A 17,605-nucleotide genomic window follows, 5' to 3' on the forward strand; every position below is an offset into this window, starting at 1 on the left:
GTAGCACTTAGAAGGAAGGATTACACACCCAAACTTTGGAATGAAATGGAGAAAGGAGTATATAAGGAAAAAGAAGATAATCGAGGCAAAGTGAAGTTAGATGGGGGTGATCTGACAAATAAAACTGCCACAAGTAGAGGATCTAACTGATCTCATTCGTTTGATGGTAACAAACTCTTTCAAAACAAGTTGGTCCTATGGTAATAACAATGTTTTCCTCAAATCGGAAACTTAATAAATATTTGCATCTAATAATGCATGCTTTAAATATTCAGTTTCTTTCGCGTCTACCTGCGTTTGCTTTAATTTCTTACTGGCTACTAATGTTGTAAATTTGTGTTCTGATTGGTCGTTGCGTTTGCTTGGTTATACTTTTTCGAGAATTCGATTCTTAAGTTTGACACACAACATGCAAAATCAAGTGATGTCATATTCAACTCAAAAGAGATCAGTAAACCCAGTTGCAGTAACAAATTAGGTCACGTGGCCAAGTGACTGGTCATACATCTGGAGCAGGAGTTCGGGCGCTTCTCACTCGTTTACGAACGTCTTTCGCGATACTCTTTGTCAGCTTAGAGTCCATTCCAACTTCTGTCAAAACGTAAAACAGTAAAAGGGTTATTTGACACTTATTGTATGGTTTAAGATGATGCTAATGTTGACTTCACACCAGACTGTGGATTTTCAAACCATTTATATACAACGAAGAATCTAACTTCCCGTAGGGATAAAAGACAAGGGTTTTGCGTAAAACCCAAATAACACGCGCCGCTGGACTTAATTTCAGCTTCCAAAGCACGAAGAGACGGGAGGTATTGATACTCTCCTTAAGTGGGATGCTCGTCCTTCATAAGTTACCCCACACCCCATACCTCTTAGCGTGCACAATTTGTCAAATCTTCCGACGATTTGCTGACACAATTTCTAATACAAAGTGGGGATGCTGAGAGAAGCACTGTGTGTATGGCCCATGTATGCATGGCTTAACTATTGGCCATTATCCAACCAGTGGAAAAACTGGGTACATTGATAAGACTAAGCTTGGTTCACTATGAAGTATCACGTACCTTATTTCTAGGTTAATAACCAAAAAAAGCAATTAAGACCGCTGGAGGGTTTTCGGCTAAACTTCAGAATACCCCGCAACTCATTTCTGCCTCACTTACATGTGTCGGGAGGCTTTGAAGATCGAGGCATAACACAATAGACGCTATTCTTATTCAATGACATGTAAATGAGTTGCGGGGTATTCTGAAGTTGCTCCGGGTTTTCTTACCTGACGCAGAGTTCTTGATTGTTTCAAGCAATTCTTCTTCAGTTGCTGCACTATTCTCTGCTAAAGTCGCAATAAACTTCCTCTCTTCTTCCTACAGATAAATAAAAAATTGCGCATTTGTAAGTAAATACCTTCTTAAGCTTAGACTGTACAGACCCACGGAAAAATGGAATCTATGTGTTTCATATAATAATAAAGCAGAAACTTGTGAATAGCGACGTCAACTACGCGTCTGTCCTTCAATAGATCTTAACCCTTTACACCCTAACATCAGTATGCATATTCTCCATACTGTTTCTATGCATTTCCTAAGGTGTTGACAAGGAGAATTTGTTTATCAATCAAGAGAATATTTAGTTAGCGATCGTTTCCTTTATTCTCATGACCTTACTGCGTGATGCAGGGGTTATACTGTTGGGAGAAATTAGTTACTAGTCACTCTCAGGGGTTAAAAGGTTGAGTAAGAACCAATCAAAATGCGTGCGTAATTCAGCTTAGTATATAAAAAATAGTCATCAAACCTGCAAGTCCGCCAAGAGTTGTTCGTCCATTTCTTTATTGATCTCTTCCAATTGACGCGCAAGGTCCAACTGCATTTCACGCTCTAGGTCCTGAGTAAGTGAGACAAGGAAACGATTACAGAGAGAAACCAAGATCATAAAAAAGAATGAGTGAGAGACAGTCGTCAGACGTACCTCCATTTCTCTCCTGTGGCGCTGCTCTGCTAAAAGTGTGATTATCTTGGTTCCCGCAGATCTGCAAAGAAAGCAATATGAGAATTAAGTTGAATAAAACACGCCGCAATCATGATTTGTTTCGTCGGCGTCAAAACGATACTCAAGCGCGATTGTAAAAGGCTAACACTAGAAATACCTCGATAAGCAATAAATTAATTGGAAAAAATGACATAAATAGTTGGAACTTACTGAGCAGCTTTACTCTTTTGGTCTTCTTTCTCTTGATAAAGTTTCGCTTCCAAAGCTCTGAAAAATAACCGTGGATTTCCAAATCTGTTTACGGTGAAGTTTGTTGTAGAGTGGAGTTTTGTGATGTAAGTAATAGCTATAAAGTATACGGGTAAGTCGAGATGAACAGAACACGGGTAAAGAGTTTTGTTTTGCTAAAGGACACCAAATCAGTAGAGGTCAGGCCATTGCCAAATATGAAGTAAGAGGTAGGACACCTTAACATTAATTATTAATAATTCCTGGTTTCTGCAACGTAACATGAGCAACAATCACAAATAACGTCATTTAAATGGTAGCGCACAAAATTTTTACCTCGCTTTCTTTTGTTGCTTTGCCGCAATTTTCTCTCGAATCTTTTGCATCTGTTTTTCCTTCTCCCTACAAGTTAATAGAAAAATTGAAACACAGAAAATACCATTAATAGCAAAAGAAAAATTTATAAAAACATGTTTCTTTCTTGATTATTTCTTCTGTCTTGCAAGTAATTGACGGTTTGTTTATGCTTTAGTATGTGTCTCCAATGGAACTATAGCTTTCTCCCTTAGCTTGATCCTCTAAGTCAGTCCGTCAGTCTTAGGCTAAGAAACAAAATCCAGCTTATCGAAAGCCAAGGTTGAATGTTTCATTCTTACATATCTATCTGTGTATTCAACTTGTCCACTTGTTTCTGATGTTGTTTCAAAATCTTATCAGTCTGTGCATCAGCTAACGTGCCTTCTCTCGTCATGTTCTCTACCAGCTTTTTCTGTGAAAAACAAAAGAACATAAAAAATTTTCCGTCATGGAAAAACGCGCCTTTGGAATGTTTTGAAAAATCACGGGCAACTGAAACTTGTTTTGTTTTCTTCTGTTATGTGGATTTTGGTAAGTTCTGAACATTTTCCTTCTGTTATAAAGTTATGTTCAGTCCTGAAATATTTGGGGCCAGAAGTTTCCAATTGGTTGGTTCCTTTGAAAGGTAAACTAAATAATTACTCTGACCTTAGAGCTAATTGATTTATTACCTCCAGGGAACGGATAGCTTCGTCTTGCTTTTTAATGATCTCTTCCCGCCTAGCTACTGCAACCTTCAAGTGAAGCACACAAGAGTAGATGCTGATCAATACTTTCTAATATTACACGAGGAAGGGTCGTAAAACCAAAACCACAGAGATCAATCACAAAGGTCAATCAGTAGGAAGGTAAAATAAAGGAGCCAATGACAACCGGTTCAAAGTAGAATTAAGCAAACTACCAAAAGCTCAAGGCACGACTGGTTTTAGTTTTACATCTGATTGGTTGGTTGGGTGGGTGGCGCGAGTTTTATAAACCAATCAAAGAGGGTAGTGAAGCGGACCAATGTAATCTTGGATTACGTGCGACACTCACTGCCTTTGAAGGCTTGTTAAGCATTTGGTTCAGAAACGTAAGAAAGAACGAATGGATGGGATTATGGAGGATTAGACACACCCAAATGCACCTTTTCCAGTGCTGTGTATTGGAATGGCACACAAATGGAAGAGGGAAAAATAAACGGTAGAAAGAACCACTCAAAGACGAATATTTGTAATCAGCTCACCTGCAGTTTGCCCAGGATTTTACCAAGTCTCTCGTCTTGTTCTCTTAAAGCTTCCTCTGTCTCGGCCGCTAAACGTCTGTAAATGACAAAAATTTCAAACGATTATCGACAAATTGTCTTTGTTTTGGACCCAGACTTTATTACTTAAGAAAACATGACGTCAAACAACAACGAAATTCAAGGCTTGCATTTTCGATGTACCTTCTCAATTCTTCTAAAGCCGTCTGATGTTCAGCCTCGATTTTCTTCACCTCAGCTTGATATTCAATGTTCTACATGGAAAAAAAAATATATACACGATTTGACATCCGAATCACAGCAATTCCCAGGAAGATTAAAGCAGTATTACTTGGTAGAGTGATGTGAAAATCCAACCTGAACTCTTGCAAGATTCCTCATGGCTTCTGGATCGTTGTCACCGTGTTCTTTTCGTTCCATCTCCATCTGTTGCCTCATTTCAGCCAGCCTGGCTCGTCGTGTTGCCAGGCGCTGTTCCAATCTGCAGGGAAGAAACAAATGGATAGGAGAGTCACTAGCTTCTGCAGTTCATCTCAGGAACACTCTTTTTCCCGTTACAATACTACGCTAACTTACGGTTTGTTATAACCTTGAAATTTTCAAGTTTGTCATTTGTTGTACGTGCTAGTCCTCTCCATCGTTACTTACCTTATTCCCTTAGGTTTTCATATTCTTGCCAATTTGTCATTTGTACAGAGAAGTTTTCGGTTGAGTTTCGAGAAACCAAAACCAAAGTAATCACAACAGCCAATATTAAGAAAAGTCGACAATGAGAACTCAAAGTAAAAATAGACAAACTGCATGAAACGCGCCAAAACGCAAGTGATCAAATCACGATTGGTTTAAGGTTTGAATCTAATTGGTTGAGAGGGTGGCGCGAATTTATTGGACCAATCACAGAGCGAAGTTAAGCAAAACCAAAACAATCCTAGATAGCTTTATCAGACATTCACTTGAAAACTGCTCTATAGTGAACTGCTGAATTTTTTTTTTATTCAAACTTAGACCAATTTTCACCGAAAATTCTGAAACAATTTTTTCAACGAAAAATAATCCAACGATCACGATGTAATTTCTTTTTAAAGTAGAACTTATGCATGGCACAGTTTCATTAGTAAGTAAGAACAAGCAAATTTGCTCTATCTAAAGGAATGAGACAGAAACGGAATGGAATCCATCCAAGTAAGGCTACATAAGGTATATTCGTCTTCAGAATGCGTGAGGAAAACTCCTGATTTGCCATCTCATCAAAATCCGTTTCATTCTTTCCGATAGATTATTAGACAAACCTTTTCTGTTGTCTCAGTCTCGTCATCTGTAAATGATCATTCAGCGCTATCATGTTCTGCTCGTGTTCTAGCATTACTTGTTTACGTAATCTGTGTGAGCAAAGAGATTGATAGTTACTACGATAGCAAACTTCTCTTTCTTCCCTGCCACCTTTAGAGGGGCACATGGAACATGTTAATCTTTGTGGAAAATACTAAACATAGAAGTTAGAAAAGAAAAAATAGATTGAACAACAGGGAGATATCAATGAGCTTTGGCAAAGAAGGTGGGTACGAGAGGAAAAACCGAAAGAACAAAGTACATGCTAGAATGGGATCGAGTGTATGCATTGTATCCTTCTCTTACTGCAACTGATATTGTCTTCTCATAGGAAATTAAATTGACGTTACATGATATTAACGCTAAACTTCATCACTGTTGATTTGATCGAGTGTAGATCCGCCTTTAAAATCGACTCTGTATCGACCAGTCCACGTAGCTATATTCTTCTCTTAACCATTATGTTAAGGGAAATTTTAAGAAAACCTTTCCGTTGCGGATGTGGACACTTAGTGTTGGAGTATATTTTTAAGTGTTTCTCAAAAAAGTCCGTTCCTTCGTGTTGACCACTATTACTATCACATTTCCTGATGTCAATTCTCTGTGCTCTATCGCTTGAAATGGTGTTGAAAGGTGCACGGTGAAACGTTTCAACCGAACCTACAATTATTAAATATCGAAGCAGCTCCTAATCAGTTTTAAAGCTAAATTAACATTTCACATCAAGTGTAAAGTTCTTTTCTTAATTTCTCTGTTTGTACGTACTCTTCCGCGAGTCCTGCTTGGGTATTTAACACTTGTTTTATGGCTTTCTCTTGCTCTGCAACCAACTGGTTCTGTTCGGCTTTCTGTCGTTCTAAATCCCTCTCCCATCTCTTCTTCCTTTCTTCCAGTTTCTCTTGAATCACAGCTCGTTGCCTCTCACGCTCACGGTTTTTCCTTTCTAAGAATGCAATAGGAAAACACAATTGGGAGACAGAGTAAATTAAGACTAACTCTATAAAATTTGGGTATTTTTTTTCAGTTACAAACATTCAGATGAGGCACCTTATTCTCGCGTCCAGCAAAGCTGGTGGTACGATATTAGAAATTGCTTGGTATTAATCAATAACAACAACACCAGTAACAACAAGAGCGTGAAGCAAAGAGTCAATAACTGTGCGTGTGAAACCTTCAGTTCTACGGATAACCTAGTAATAACAAAAAATACATAAATAATACATAAATAAATAAAATGTATGAGGCTGGAATATTTCCAAGAGACTCAGAGATTTCTTCAAAGAACCACTTTTCCTTATTTCTGTAGTTGAAAGGAAATTTCGGCCTTTTCCAGAATATCATGACATTGCCTTACAACCTTTGTAACACTAAAACTCGTTTCCCCTTTCATCTGCGTCGCTAGCTCTTTCTCACTATTAAGAAACATCATTGTATTTTACCAACCGTTTGCTTCGTTGACTTCTTCCAGGTGCTTGTTCACCAATTTCTCAGCTTCCTTTGAAGACAGATGCGCCTCGTTTCTAATCTGTTCAAACAACGTTTCCTCTTTTTCTTTCAAACTGCGCTGTCGCTTTTCCTCCAGTTTCTATTGTTTGAAATATTAATGAAAATATGGCAGTCACATGCCTTGTTCTTATTCTAACAAAAATTTAGAGCGTGCGGTTTGAATCAAAGAGTCGGAGCCAAGTGGCAAAACCGGCAAGTTGTGACGTCAGTATGTCAAGAGTTACGTCGAGGTGGCGGAGGGCGTCTGTCTCGTCAGAAAGGTTCCTACTTAGCTTTTTTTCGACTCTCCGTCATTCGACGCAAAAAGATTGGCGAAAAAAAGCCGGTTTTCAAAGAAACGACTGCATATTTTTCTTCGCCTAGCCGCGGCCGTTTTACTGCGCGTCCGTATTTTCGCTCTTTTTTATTAAAAGAGAGTCTGGCACCCTATAGTTACTCAGCAGTGCGATTTTCTAGGTATGCCTATATACCACAGAAAGAGATATATTAATACGAAATATTTCGCACCACTTTCGTTCAGAATCTTAATAGGCGTTTAAATTCAGGGATATTTCAGAGTGTTCACAAGAAGTTCTCGCCTGCAAGTCACGTCGAGGACGTATTACATTGAGAAAACTATTCTTCAACCATAGTAATCTTCATTTTTTTTACACTCGGTGTATTTATTGTACCCACACAACCGGTTTCAAAACGAACACTAACCTCTCGGAGGACGTTCAGTTCTTCCACTTCGAACTCATCAGCTCTGTCCTCCTCTTCTTCACGCGCAACTTGCTGCTGCACTCTAAGTTTGTGGTTTTCCTCCAGGAAGTCCTCAGCCGTCATATTACCGTCAGCAATCATCTGGTTGGCCTGTTATAATAGCAAAATAAGCTAAGCAAGTCCAAAAGATGTTTTCGTACCCAATGTCCGAATACGTCACACATCGCGACACACATCCTTTATGCGTGACATGACGACCTGTAATGAAGTTGCGTGACGAGGTGACGAGACAACAGAAAGGCTGCGAAGAAGACAAGGAAGAGAGACAACAAAAGAAAAAGGCCAGAGAGCGAAAAAGGAAGAAGATCATCTTGTTTACCTTCCTTTCAAAATCCTCTTTTTCTGCAGCTTGTTCCATTTCTAGTTTTCTCCTTCTTTGCTCCCGCTTTCTTCTGAGCTTCTCGTTTAAATCATTTTGGCTTTTCAGGATAGCTGCAGATGACATTGAAAAATCACAATCATCAAACGCGCCTCTGCCAGACAGATTGATGATGAGACAAGAAGCAATAACCAACAGAGGTTATGAAGTACTGTGTGCTGGAACTGATATCTTTTAAGATCTTGCAATAACGCAGAGTTACTGAACACTGCTCAGTGCTCAAGGTGTCTTCAAGTAATCCATAAATTCCTTAGAAAGGAATGAGTATCTACAAGTTTGTAGTTATTGGAAGGAAGTTTTTTTTTTTGTTACAAGTCATCAATTGCCGCATTTTAGTATCATGCTGCGTTGTCCAAACTGTCTTTGGGCATGTTATGCGTTGTCATGGTTCATGAAATAAAACCGAAAGAGGCATGACTGATAAGCAGTAGTATTAGTATTCCAGTTAAGATAGCTTGAGCCAAAGCGACACCAGCCGATGATGAAAGGAAAAGCCTAAGATTACTGACTTTTGTTGTCCATGCTTCCGTGTAGAACCAAGCAATCTTTTCTTATTCAAGGCATAATTCTGAAAAGTTAACTCTTCAAAATTCGCCTCTGTAAAGTATCCACCTTTACCACTTGTAGCTGATAAAAAAGTTTTGCAATTTCCCGACGACGTAGTTGGATAGTTTCTTCCGAGAAATTATTTTCACTCAAATAACATTGAGTCGACCTTGTCAAAACACTACACCATTCCATAACGTCCACGTAGAAAGTAAAGTACATACAGGTAGTTACGCCCCTAAGAGACTAAGGTTTAGAATCTGGTTTGATGTTTATCACCTCATGGGTTTATTACGAGCCAACATAACGAACAGCTCCCAGTTGGCTTGTTAACCATAAGCTGGTAAAGCACTAGACTGGTATCGCAGAGGTCATGGGTTCAAATTCCTACAAGCCTGAATTTTTTCCAGCCTTATCTTCACTACATCCTAAGAAGTGTTCATTACAGCGAAGATCGTTTTGATATTCATTGGTTTGAAGTGGAAGTTACGATAACTATGTTTATTTTCTCCAAACCTTGCTGATGTTTCTCTTCTAAAACTCTGAGATCTTGTTCATATTCATCCATGATCCTTGGAATTAAACATAAACAGAAAGTTACTTCTTTGTCCACAGGATATTCAGGGAGCATTATTCCGGCGAAAATCCTCGGTGAAATCATTACAAGTTCGTTGAGCCAATCAGAAAATAGCGCCACTATAATCCCGGGTAGAGAGTATAGCTAGAGTAACGAAAGTCGTAAAGTTACGAAAAAAACAAAAATGAATGAAGCAAGGATTTCCAAAATAAAGTTAAAACATGGTAAGTACGGCTGCCACACTTGATTTTCACATCTTTTGTAGAAGTGCTTTTGATCATGTATTGACTTTGTTCATAGGGAATGTTAAGATTTATTTGACGAGTGTTAAGACATGATAAACTTGACCACTCTACAATTAAAGATATCTGCATACGAATTTTATCTTGTTATAAACTACTCCTACCTGTCCTTCTGGTCAGTTGAGAGCTTTCCCCTTTTGCACAAAACGTCTAAATTCTTCTGCGGCTGTTTCATTCGGTCGTCAAATTCCTCTTTTTCCTTCGAAGAAGTAAATAATTTAAAAGTATGGGAAAAATTTAGTATAGGGAGCAGTGAACTTGAAAACCGATTCAATCTTTCCAAATTTCTTATAGAAAAAAGGAGGAAAAATAAGAGCGAAACTGAGATCATGACATAAATAAATCTGAACGCTGAGAAAGTTCCGCGTTAAACAAATGTCCAGTAATGTGGTCATGACAAACCTGTTGATTATCTGCAACTCTTTGTTGAGCAAGTGCTTGTCTTCGTGCAAGTCTTTCGTGTAAAACCTAAGGGTAATCGATAAGACCATTTTATACACTACTTACTGGCAAATACATTAACAGACAACTGTACAGACGTTAAAACCTTGAACTGCAATTGGTGGCTTGAAGCTCGAAGTAGTCAAGAATCAAAACTGGAAGAAAAACACGTACCCTTGGCAGTTTTGACCAGTTAATTTAGTATTATCAACTGAGTTAATAACGTACATTGGCCACCGTAAAGAGTTTTAAGGGTAACGTTTCAAGCGTTAGCCCTTCATCAGAGTGAAACGGCAGCTTTGAAACTCTTTATGGTGGCCAACTTCCGTTATCAACTCAGTTGATAATTCTAAATTACCTTGTTATGCTCTTACAGCACTACAGTTTCTTTAGAAACTTACCCCCTTTACAGTTTTGACAAGTGTTTCTTTCCCTATTTTTCCATGGCTTGTTCATTTGTTCTATATTATTGTTGAATCTAAACTGATCACTTAAAAATCAATGCGACAAAATCATTTTTATATGTTTCATAGACAGTAAACCCTTTTGGTGAATAAAACGACATTTGACCATGTTTAATAAAAGAGAAACAGTAGAGCGTACTAAGGCTGTCATTGGTAAACAATATGGTTACGATTATCAAAGGGGATATAATTCTAATCAATTACCCACTGTTTCAAGCCTTACTAAGTATTAGTAGCATACCTTATTCTGCCTACTGGCTTCCTCAGCCAACCTTTTGTCAACAGCAGCCATGTTCATCATGAGTTTGGCAACAATCTGCTCTGCCTGTTATATAAAAGGATTCCTTACTTCTTAATGGTCCACCTTATCCTCTATCTGACATATAAGGGGTATTTCTTTATTCATTGGTATAAAAAGCTTTCACAAGGAGATTCACATTTACTTTTGGAGAATCTCTTAGGATTCTGTTGTGTTCATCTCAGTTTCACACTGAGGAATATCATGAGCTGTCTGATATAAAATGTCAAACCTCCATTAATGAATTCAAGAAGGCTGGGGAGAAAAAGGAGAGCAACGATGGGCACAGGACAACTCATGATATTCACAAAAGCCACAGGAACAACTATAAAACTGTATCAACATGGCACATCTGTCAACCCTACAAAGTTTCATGTGCTATACAAATAACTAAAACTGCTTTAGAAACATTGATCAGCATAATCAGCTGTCAAGTTTTGTCAACTTCATCTACTCAATGTTACATTGAGGTAACTGCTTCTTACCAAACTCCAACTCACCTCTTGTTCTGACAATTCAGTGCCCTGCATCAGATCTGTTCTCAGTTTCTCCTGTAGTTCCATTCTCTCTGTAGTCTGTTAAGTTACAGAACACACATTAAGGAGTTTGATATCTCTCGTATATTCACTGAATGAAGCTGAAATTTCATTTTATTTGATGTCCAAAAAATAATTGTCACACCCCAAGTTTGTTTGCACTCAAGTGGACTGAGGCAACACTTGCAGTAGTAGAGTTTCCAGTGTTATTCTTTTTGAAGATACAAATCCCCTTCACAAAATCACATTAAATACAAAAAAATATATCATAGCAAAAGCTGATGAGGAATAAATTGACACTCACCATTCTCTTAGAGTACTTGGAATGAAGACCCTCTATTGCTTGATCAAGCTTCATGGGATCCACAATGGTTGTTCTAAGCTCCTTAATTAAGAAATTTTTAAGTAACATTTAGAATGTAGAAATGTCTATTAAGACATGCAATTATCTTGTAATAAATTCATCTTGATCATCTTGCTTTAAGTAGTAATAATAATAGTACCAATGACAATACAAGTACTTATGATTACAGTTATTTCAATCACAAAATAGAGGTGTCATGAATGTAGTGAGTAGGAGAAAAGTGAAGAGGAACTGTAATGAGAATGGTATATTTAGAATTCTTGTCTGTCAGCCTCTTGTGGTTGTAAGAAACAAACAGCTGCTAACCTTATCTTGAGGTTAGTAATGTATGGATTGTGTGAACAATGGAATCAAACCCATGCATACAGAAGGTTTTTACATTGTAAAAATTATAAGGAGAATTTTGATCCAAAGAAAATAACCAGTTGGAAGAAGAGTTGGCATCAATGCACACAAATTGAAATGGAAGGATCAGAATGTTTTCTGTTTTTTCTGACTCTATATTAGCTACCAGAACTTAAAGGAGAAAATTAACCTTAATTAACTATCTTTTAAAAGGCTAAGCAGTTAAATAACAAAAATCTACCAAAGATTGGATGATTGATTTAGATTAACAGACTACCTGTTCTTCAGCTTTCATCTCCTCCTTAGCATTCCTGTCTATGTCTTCAATTGCCTGCAAAAAAAGAGGCACAAATCCATTAGAAGACTGTTGCAGGTCTACAAGAAAGCAATCTAAGAACAAAAAACAACTTTAACTCTGCATCCCTCTTTCCACCAATGTACATGTACTGTAGATTACCATAACACCCTTAAGTAAGATAATACATATTCAAATGCCTCAAAAAACTGACATACATGAAAAATCATTTATAACAAAAATAGAGATGTTCGTGTTACCTGCTCATACTTGGCCAGAGAATCTCTTCGAAACCCTTCGCTTATTCTGGATTTGCTCACCAAGAAACTCAAAATCATCTTCAACAACTGTAAGAATGTCTGCAGAAATCATGAAAAAAAAACAATTGAGTGATTAGATTGTTCTTAAGAGTACTTTTCTATCGAGAGTTGAAATCTCAGCAGCAAATCAGAAGAAAGAAAATTAACATTGGTAGCCCATGGTAACTCAAAGTAAACACAAGAAAACCTCCTGAAGTAATCAGGATTATGCAAGTGGCTAAGTTGCAATTGATTTTAGTTTTGCATTTGATTTAATGTCTGCAGGAGCCCATTACTGGGCTCCTAGTGTCTGCCATACAGTTATTATGATGTAAGTTCAGAGGATTTTGGTATTGGATCAACTAATAATCTCCTTGTCTCATCCCTGGTCTACTTTATATTGTATTGATATTGTAAGGAGAAAATTTGTCTTGGTCACTCATGAGAGTTAAGGGTTAAAGTCTGTTTTAGTCACCTTAAGAACACTTCTTAGTCTCAACATTTTGTTCAATATATTAAATAAAAAACCGTTATGTTACCAAACATACTATGTCACTCTCTGATCTCTAAAGATATTGTAATCAACACACCTCACTCTTCTGTAGACGGATATTAGTTTCCATTTCCTCAATTGACTTGAAATCTTGTTTTTGAATTTCAAGTTCCATTTCTTCTCTAATAAAAAAATATCATAATACATCCTTCAAGCGTGATCATTTTATTTACTTCAGGAAGGAGAGGATAACCATGATCAATCTAAAATTACAAACTACAGGGAATTCTATAGGAGATGCCATTGTGATGTCAATGTCATATCACTTATCATGGGTAGTCTAATATTCAAAAAACTACTGGCCAGTCAAAGATTCAGTTAACATTTTAACTCCAACATCTAATCTCTAATTTTCTCTTAAAGCTGCATTGTACCTTTCTGTGAACAATAGTTCCACAAATTTGGTGTTATATCAGGAAAATACCCTCTAGGTGATAGATTTTTGCATTTTCATTATCTTTTGTTGCTTACAAAATTCTTTGATTTTGCAGAGAGGTTACAATGCAACCACCTTTAGAAGTGTTAGGTAAAATCATCAAATATTGGAGAATAAACTAACTACATTACGAATTTACCCTGAAGATTTGCTCAAGGCATAAACAACTGTTGAGTTGTTGCTGTCTTGTGCTCCTGTCCAAGCTGATTGACTATGAAGACTGCCAGTGCTAAGGTGGGTGGGTTCCATCTCTATGGCTATATCAGCTGTGTTTTTGGTTGGCACAGGCATTGGAGCTATCCTGTTACTGCCCATTTTCTAGTTATGTGACAAGAAACAATTCTTTTGTCAATGACATTCTAATACATTTTGTTGAATCCTGAGCTCTATTACAGAACAAAAGTATCAACGTAGGGCTACAGGAATCTCATTATTTGGAGTGATTAAGATACAATGGAAATAACTGCTTTGACATAATCTGAGCAGTTGTTACATACATCTTATACATAACAGGTAAATTAAAATATATGTATCATAAAACATCATTAACTCAACTAAATCAAATACCACTTGTCAAAAAAGATGCAAATGTGTACCAAAATAGCCAATACACACTCTAACTACTGAGAATTATATGTATCACCCATAATCTCCAAATCTACTGTGAAATAAACCTTAAATAATATATTTTCAGGTGAAGTCTACATACAAAAATAAAGACAAGTTGAAGATGATAAGTACTACAAGTAATATTTTTTTGAGAAATATTTTCCACACATACCCCTGTCCATGTTAATATTTAGTAGCTTCACTAAGATTTGACACTTTCAACAAAGTCCAACCAATCTCAGAGTAGTAAACAGATGAATTACATGTATTTACCAAAATAACAAGAACTTGCCTTTCCAGATGTCTCTTGTATTTTTACTTCATTCTCTACTTCAATAAGAATTGCTTCAGTTTGTGATTTACTTCTCCTTTGGGAGTATTGCTCCTATAATGAATAAAATCAGAGCTAATTAACCCTTTAACTCTCAAGATCTAATTGTTAATTCTCTCCTCTTGCTGCAACACATTTCCTTTTTAATTGGTTACGAGAATTTGGTGTTAGATCAAGATAACAACTTCTACCTGATAAGTTTGAGTATTCTCATTACCAGTTTGCTAAATAATGACTAGGGATATAATAGGGAGAGGTTACATGTTAATCACTTCTGGGAGCTTAAGGGTCAAATATCAAAAGTACAGACTGTTCTAATTACATGTATCTAAGAGTGTGTCTCTACAGATTTCTTGATCCCTGATGAATTATACTGCCATCAAACACAAGCCCAATACTTAGTAATACATTATTTCCTAAGTTTACCTGCAAGTCAGACACTATGCGTTATTCAAATTTTTGCTGTAGTTTAAACCTAATTTCAGTTCAAGATGATTTAAAAAATTAAAAACCTAATTTGTGTTTTCTGTTTTATTATTCTTATACTAAAATAACTAGAACAAACGGATATGCAAATTAAACTAAAAATTACAGTCTAGTAAAATAATAGTCCCCATTCTCCATCAATAACTGAAGGTACAAGTACATTGTCCTGTAATAGCCTAACCTAAGGGTGACCAGCATCTAGTTTCTCTGTTCATTTATACTACTGAATCGTTCATTTAAGATGATCATAAGGATAAAGAAAATGATCACCCACTGAAGAAGCTCTTGATTGTCACACAAATTCTCCTTGTCAGCACCTTAGGAAATGTATGGATAACAGTATGGAGAATATACATACTGATGTTAGGGTGTAAAAAGCTTTACATGAGATGTTGGCAAAATACAAGAAAAGTTTGTACTTCATATCCTGAAAAACTAATAACAAGTGAAGTCTACTGTTTTCAGAATTTCTTTGGATTTTTTGGCATATTGAACAGAGGTTTTGCCAATCAGAAAGGTTGTTGTGCCTCTGTAGTTTGTCCAACTTCTATACTGAAACATTAATTTTAGCAAAACTTTAATCGAGATCAAGTGACATTGTTGCTCAAAAAGGAAGCTTACCTACATAGTTTAATGCTTATATTTTTGAAAATTGTAAAAACAGTAATTATGACAAAGAAAAAAAATAATAAAACGCTGGTGATGATAATAGTTATAAAGGTAAAATAATAACAGTAATCATGCAATTAGCTCAATTACTAAGTGGGAGATGACACAAATATAGGCAAAGTGATAGGTCAAGGATTACATCATATTTTCTTGCTATGTTTACCACTATGATATATCTTACTTTTTTACATGAAGTTGTGCCAAATAATGGGAACAAACAGTCTTATTTACCTTAGCTTCGAAACCTTCTAAAAATATCTACAAGCAGGATAATTTAAGCAAACATACTTATACGTATTCTAGACAACTCAAATAGACAAACTTAATGAATGAACCATGCGTGCACACACCAACAAACAATTCTTACGAAAACAAGTGAACTTTACCTCCAATTCCCTTAGAATGCACCGTGCTAACAAAAGACCGAGGATAAATCCAATGATAAGACACACCAGAAACACCAAGAAAACATAACCACCAAGAGTGTCGAGCTTTGTTACTCTGTCTACCACAGTGACAGAGAGACATTCCCCGTCCATATTTCTATATTCCGGATCAACAAAAGTACAAGAGAATGAAAGGATGTCAAGGGAATAAAATATTTCTAACAATCAGAAATTAGAAAAACATACGTTCTTTGAAAACAAATTTCTAACACCCGTGGGCTCAGTTTGCCAAATATGGAGTGCACGGAACTCCAAAGTTTACGTGATGTTTACCACAGAAACCATGACAACATTTTCAAACTCTAGATTGTGAAGGATATTCATCACAGTATTCACTGGAAAGTGGCCTACTTTCATCCACACTACTGTAATAGTTCTCAAACTTTAATTCCAATGGTTTCAAGATTGTAAAATGAGGACTTTTTAAACTATTTTCTTTGTTCCGATTATTTCGTACCCAGGGCTTCTGCTGTAGATCGGTTTGAAGGCGAGGTTAAAACTTCGTAAATTTCGTAAGGATTCTGTATGAATGACTCTCGATCAGGCATTCTTATCACGGATTATCGACAAATAGCTGGGCTTTCGGCTAATTTAGGCGCGTTAGAAAATGCCTACAACGATGATCAGAAGTAAAGTGAAATATAAAAAGATTTCTGACGATGATGGCTACATTGACGCGCAGGTTTGAAATAACTCTTCAATTTCATTTCGATAACAAGTTTCAAGATTAGATTAATTGAGGTTCTCTTAAAAGGCGAAAAGCGAAACAAAGTAAAGAAACGAACTAAAAATCCCAAGGAATACGAACGAATTTACTTTGAAGAAATATTTTTGCTTGCATACCATTCCCGGTACCAATCATTTCCTTGACCACAAAGGAGTTGCTACGTTTGATGTAATAATTTAGTATTCTTTTTGGTTCTTTTTAAATTATGCATATTTTAAACTTCAAGGCCCCAATCAAGAAAAAAGTTTCAGAACCGTTGCATACTCTGGGTGATTGATTGAGTTGATTTATGCATACATGTGCCCGCCAAATATAAGTACTAACACAATTTAGGGTTGACTACAGGGGGTTGCACTTCTCCTATAGGTTTGACTTGGAAATCCTACCTCCACCAGCAACTCTTTGTTTTAAACCCCATATGAAATGAATATAACGTGAACATGGTCTTTTAACTTATAGTTTATAAAGCCTCCCCCAAAGGTACCCTGGAAGGCCTTACTGCTGGCAGTTTTCTTATTCTCCGTGGGAACTCTTTTACTTGTTTTTGGATCACTACTCTTTACGGGATATTTCGATGTGAAGGTGTGTATTGTTTTACAAGTGGTAACCAATCAATTCCATGGCATGCATAGTTTTGAGAATTTGGTATTAGATCAACATAACTTGATTAGTTTGAGTACTCTTATCACCTTTGTGTTGGATAATGGATGGATATTATAAGGAGAAGTTACCTGTGAATCACTACTACTGGTTTGAAAATGTGAGTTTTCAGGTTCAGTCTAAAGCTTGTTTAAAAACAAAGTGGCAAAAGTATAAGGCAGAAAATGTAGGTTAAATTCAATAGTAAAATAAATAGTATAAAAGGTAAAATAAGACACAATGCAGTATATAAAAGAGTAGAGTTATGATTTGGAAAACCTAGGTTGATAAGATTTTTTTTACATGCAACAAAACAATAATAGCAAAATAGTGCTAAATCATTTTAGTTGTCTATTGTTGGCAAAATAGTGGGAAAACTTTTCATATTACAATTAAAAGAGCCCAAAAGGTAAGGAATTCTGATAATGGGCCACACCTATTCTTCC

At 36.5% G+C, this 17,605-nt stretch overlaps 2 protein-coding genes across 2 annotated transcripts in view; one reads left to right on the forward strand and one right to left on the reverse strand.

Annotated features, from left to right (window-relative positions):
- Nucleotides 1-136: 136 nt before the first annotated feature.
- Nucleotides 137-16,249, reverse strand: LOC113669052 (uncharacterized). Its single transcript, XM_027185044.2, has 28 exons — nt 15,734-16,249; nt 14,154-14,246; nt 13,392-13,570; nt 12,854-12,938; nt 12,225-12,323; nt 11,947-12,000; nt 11,265-11,345; nt 10,925-10,999; nt 10,368-10,451; nt 9,624-9,689; nt 9,326-9,420; nt 8,859-8,914; nt 7,737-7,849; nt 7,358-7,507; nt 6,593-6,734; nt 5,915-6,092; nt 5,110-5,199; nt 4,178-4,301; nt 4,004-4,074; nt 3,803-3,878; nt 3,249-3,311; nt 2,877-2,989; nt 2,557-2,622; nt 2,203-2,259; nt 1,972-2,032; nt 1,798-1,887; nt 1,277-1,367; nt 137-591 (listed from the first exon to the last, which is right to left on the reverse strand). Exons 1-28 carry the CDS (start codon nt 15,884-15,886, stop codon nt 500-502), a joined length of 2,697 nt encoding a protein of 898 aa, XP_027040845.2. The 5' UTR covers nt 15,887-16,249; the 3' UTR covers nt 137-499.
- Nucleotides 16,106-17,605, forward strand: part of LOC113669087 (transmembrane protein 230) — a 3,710-nt gene continuing 2,210 nt past the window's right edge. Inside the window, exons 1-2 of the mRNA XM_027185087.2 lie at nt 16,106-16,475; nt 16,980-17,102. Of these exons, the coding sequence (XP_027040888.1) occupies nt 16,401-16,475; nt 16,980-17,102 (198 nt within the window). The 5' untranslated portion in view covers nt 16,106-16,400. The remainder of the gene's footprint in view (nt 16,476-16,979; nt 17,103-17,605) is intronic.

The sequence above is a fragment of the Pocillopora damicornis genome, chromosome 2 (genome assembly GCF_964200805.1).
Source record: "Pocillopora damicornis chromosome 2, jaPocDami1.2, whole genome shotgun sequence".
NCBI classification, from domain to species: domain Eukaryota; kingdom Metazoa; phylum Cnidaria; class Anthozoa; order Scleractinia; family Pocilloporidae; genus Pocillopora; species Pocillopora damicornis.

Bases quoted from the DNA above. Each gene is read 5' to 3' on its own strand.
- LOC113669052 (XM_027185044.2), bottom strand. From the start codon at position 15,886: ATGGACGGGGAATGTCTCTCTGTCACTGTGGTAGACAGAGTAACAAAG. The intron at 6,735-7,357 runs GTTAGTGTTCGT...TTCAAACAATAG, and splicing joins AACTGAACGTCCTCCGAGAG to AAACTGGAGGAAAAGCGACA. The intron at 3,312-3,802 runs GTGAGCTGATTA...CTTCACTTGAAG, and splicing joins AAATCCTGGGCAAACTGCAG to GTTGCAGTAGCTAGGCGGGA.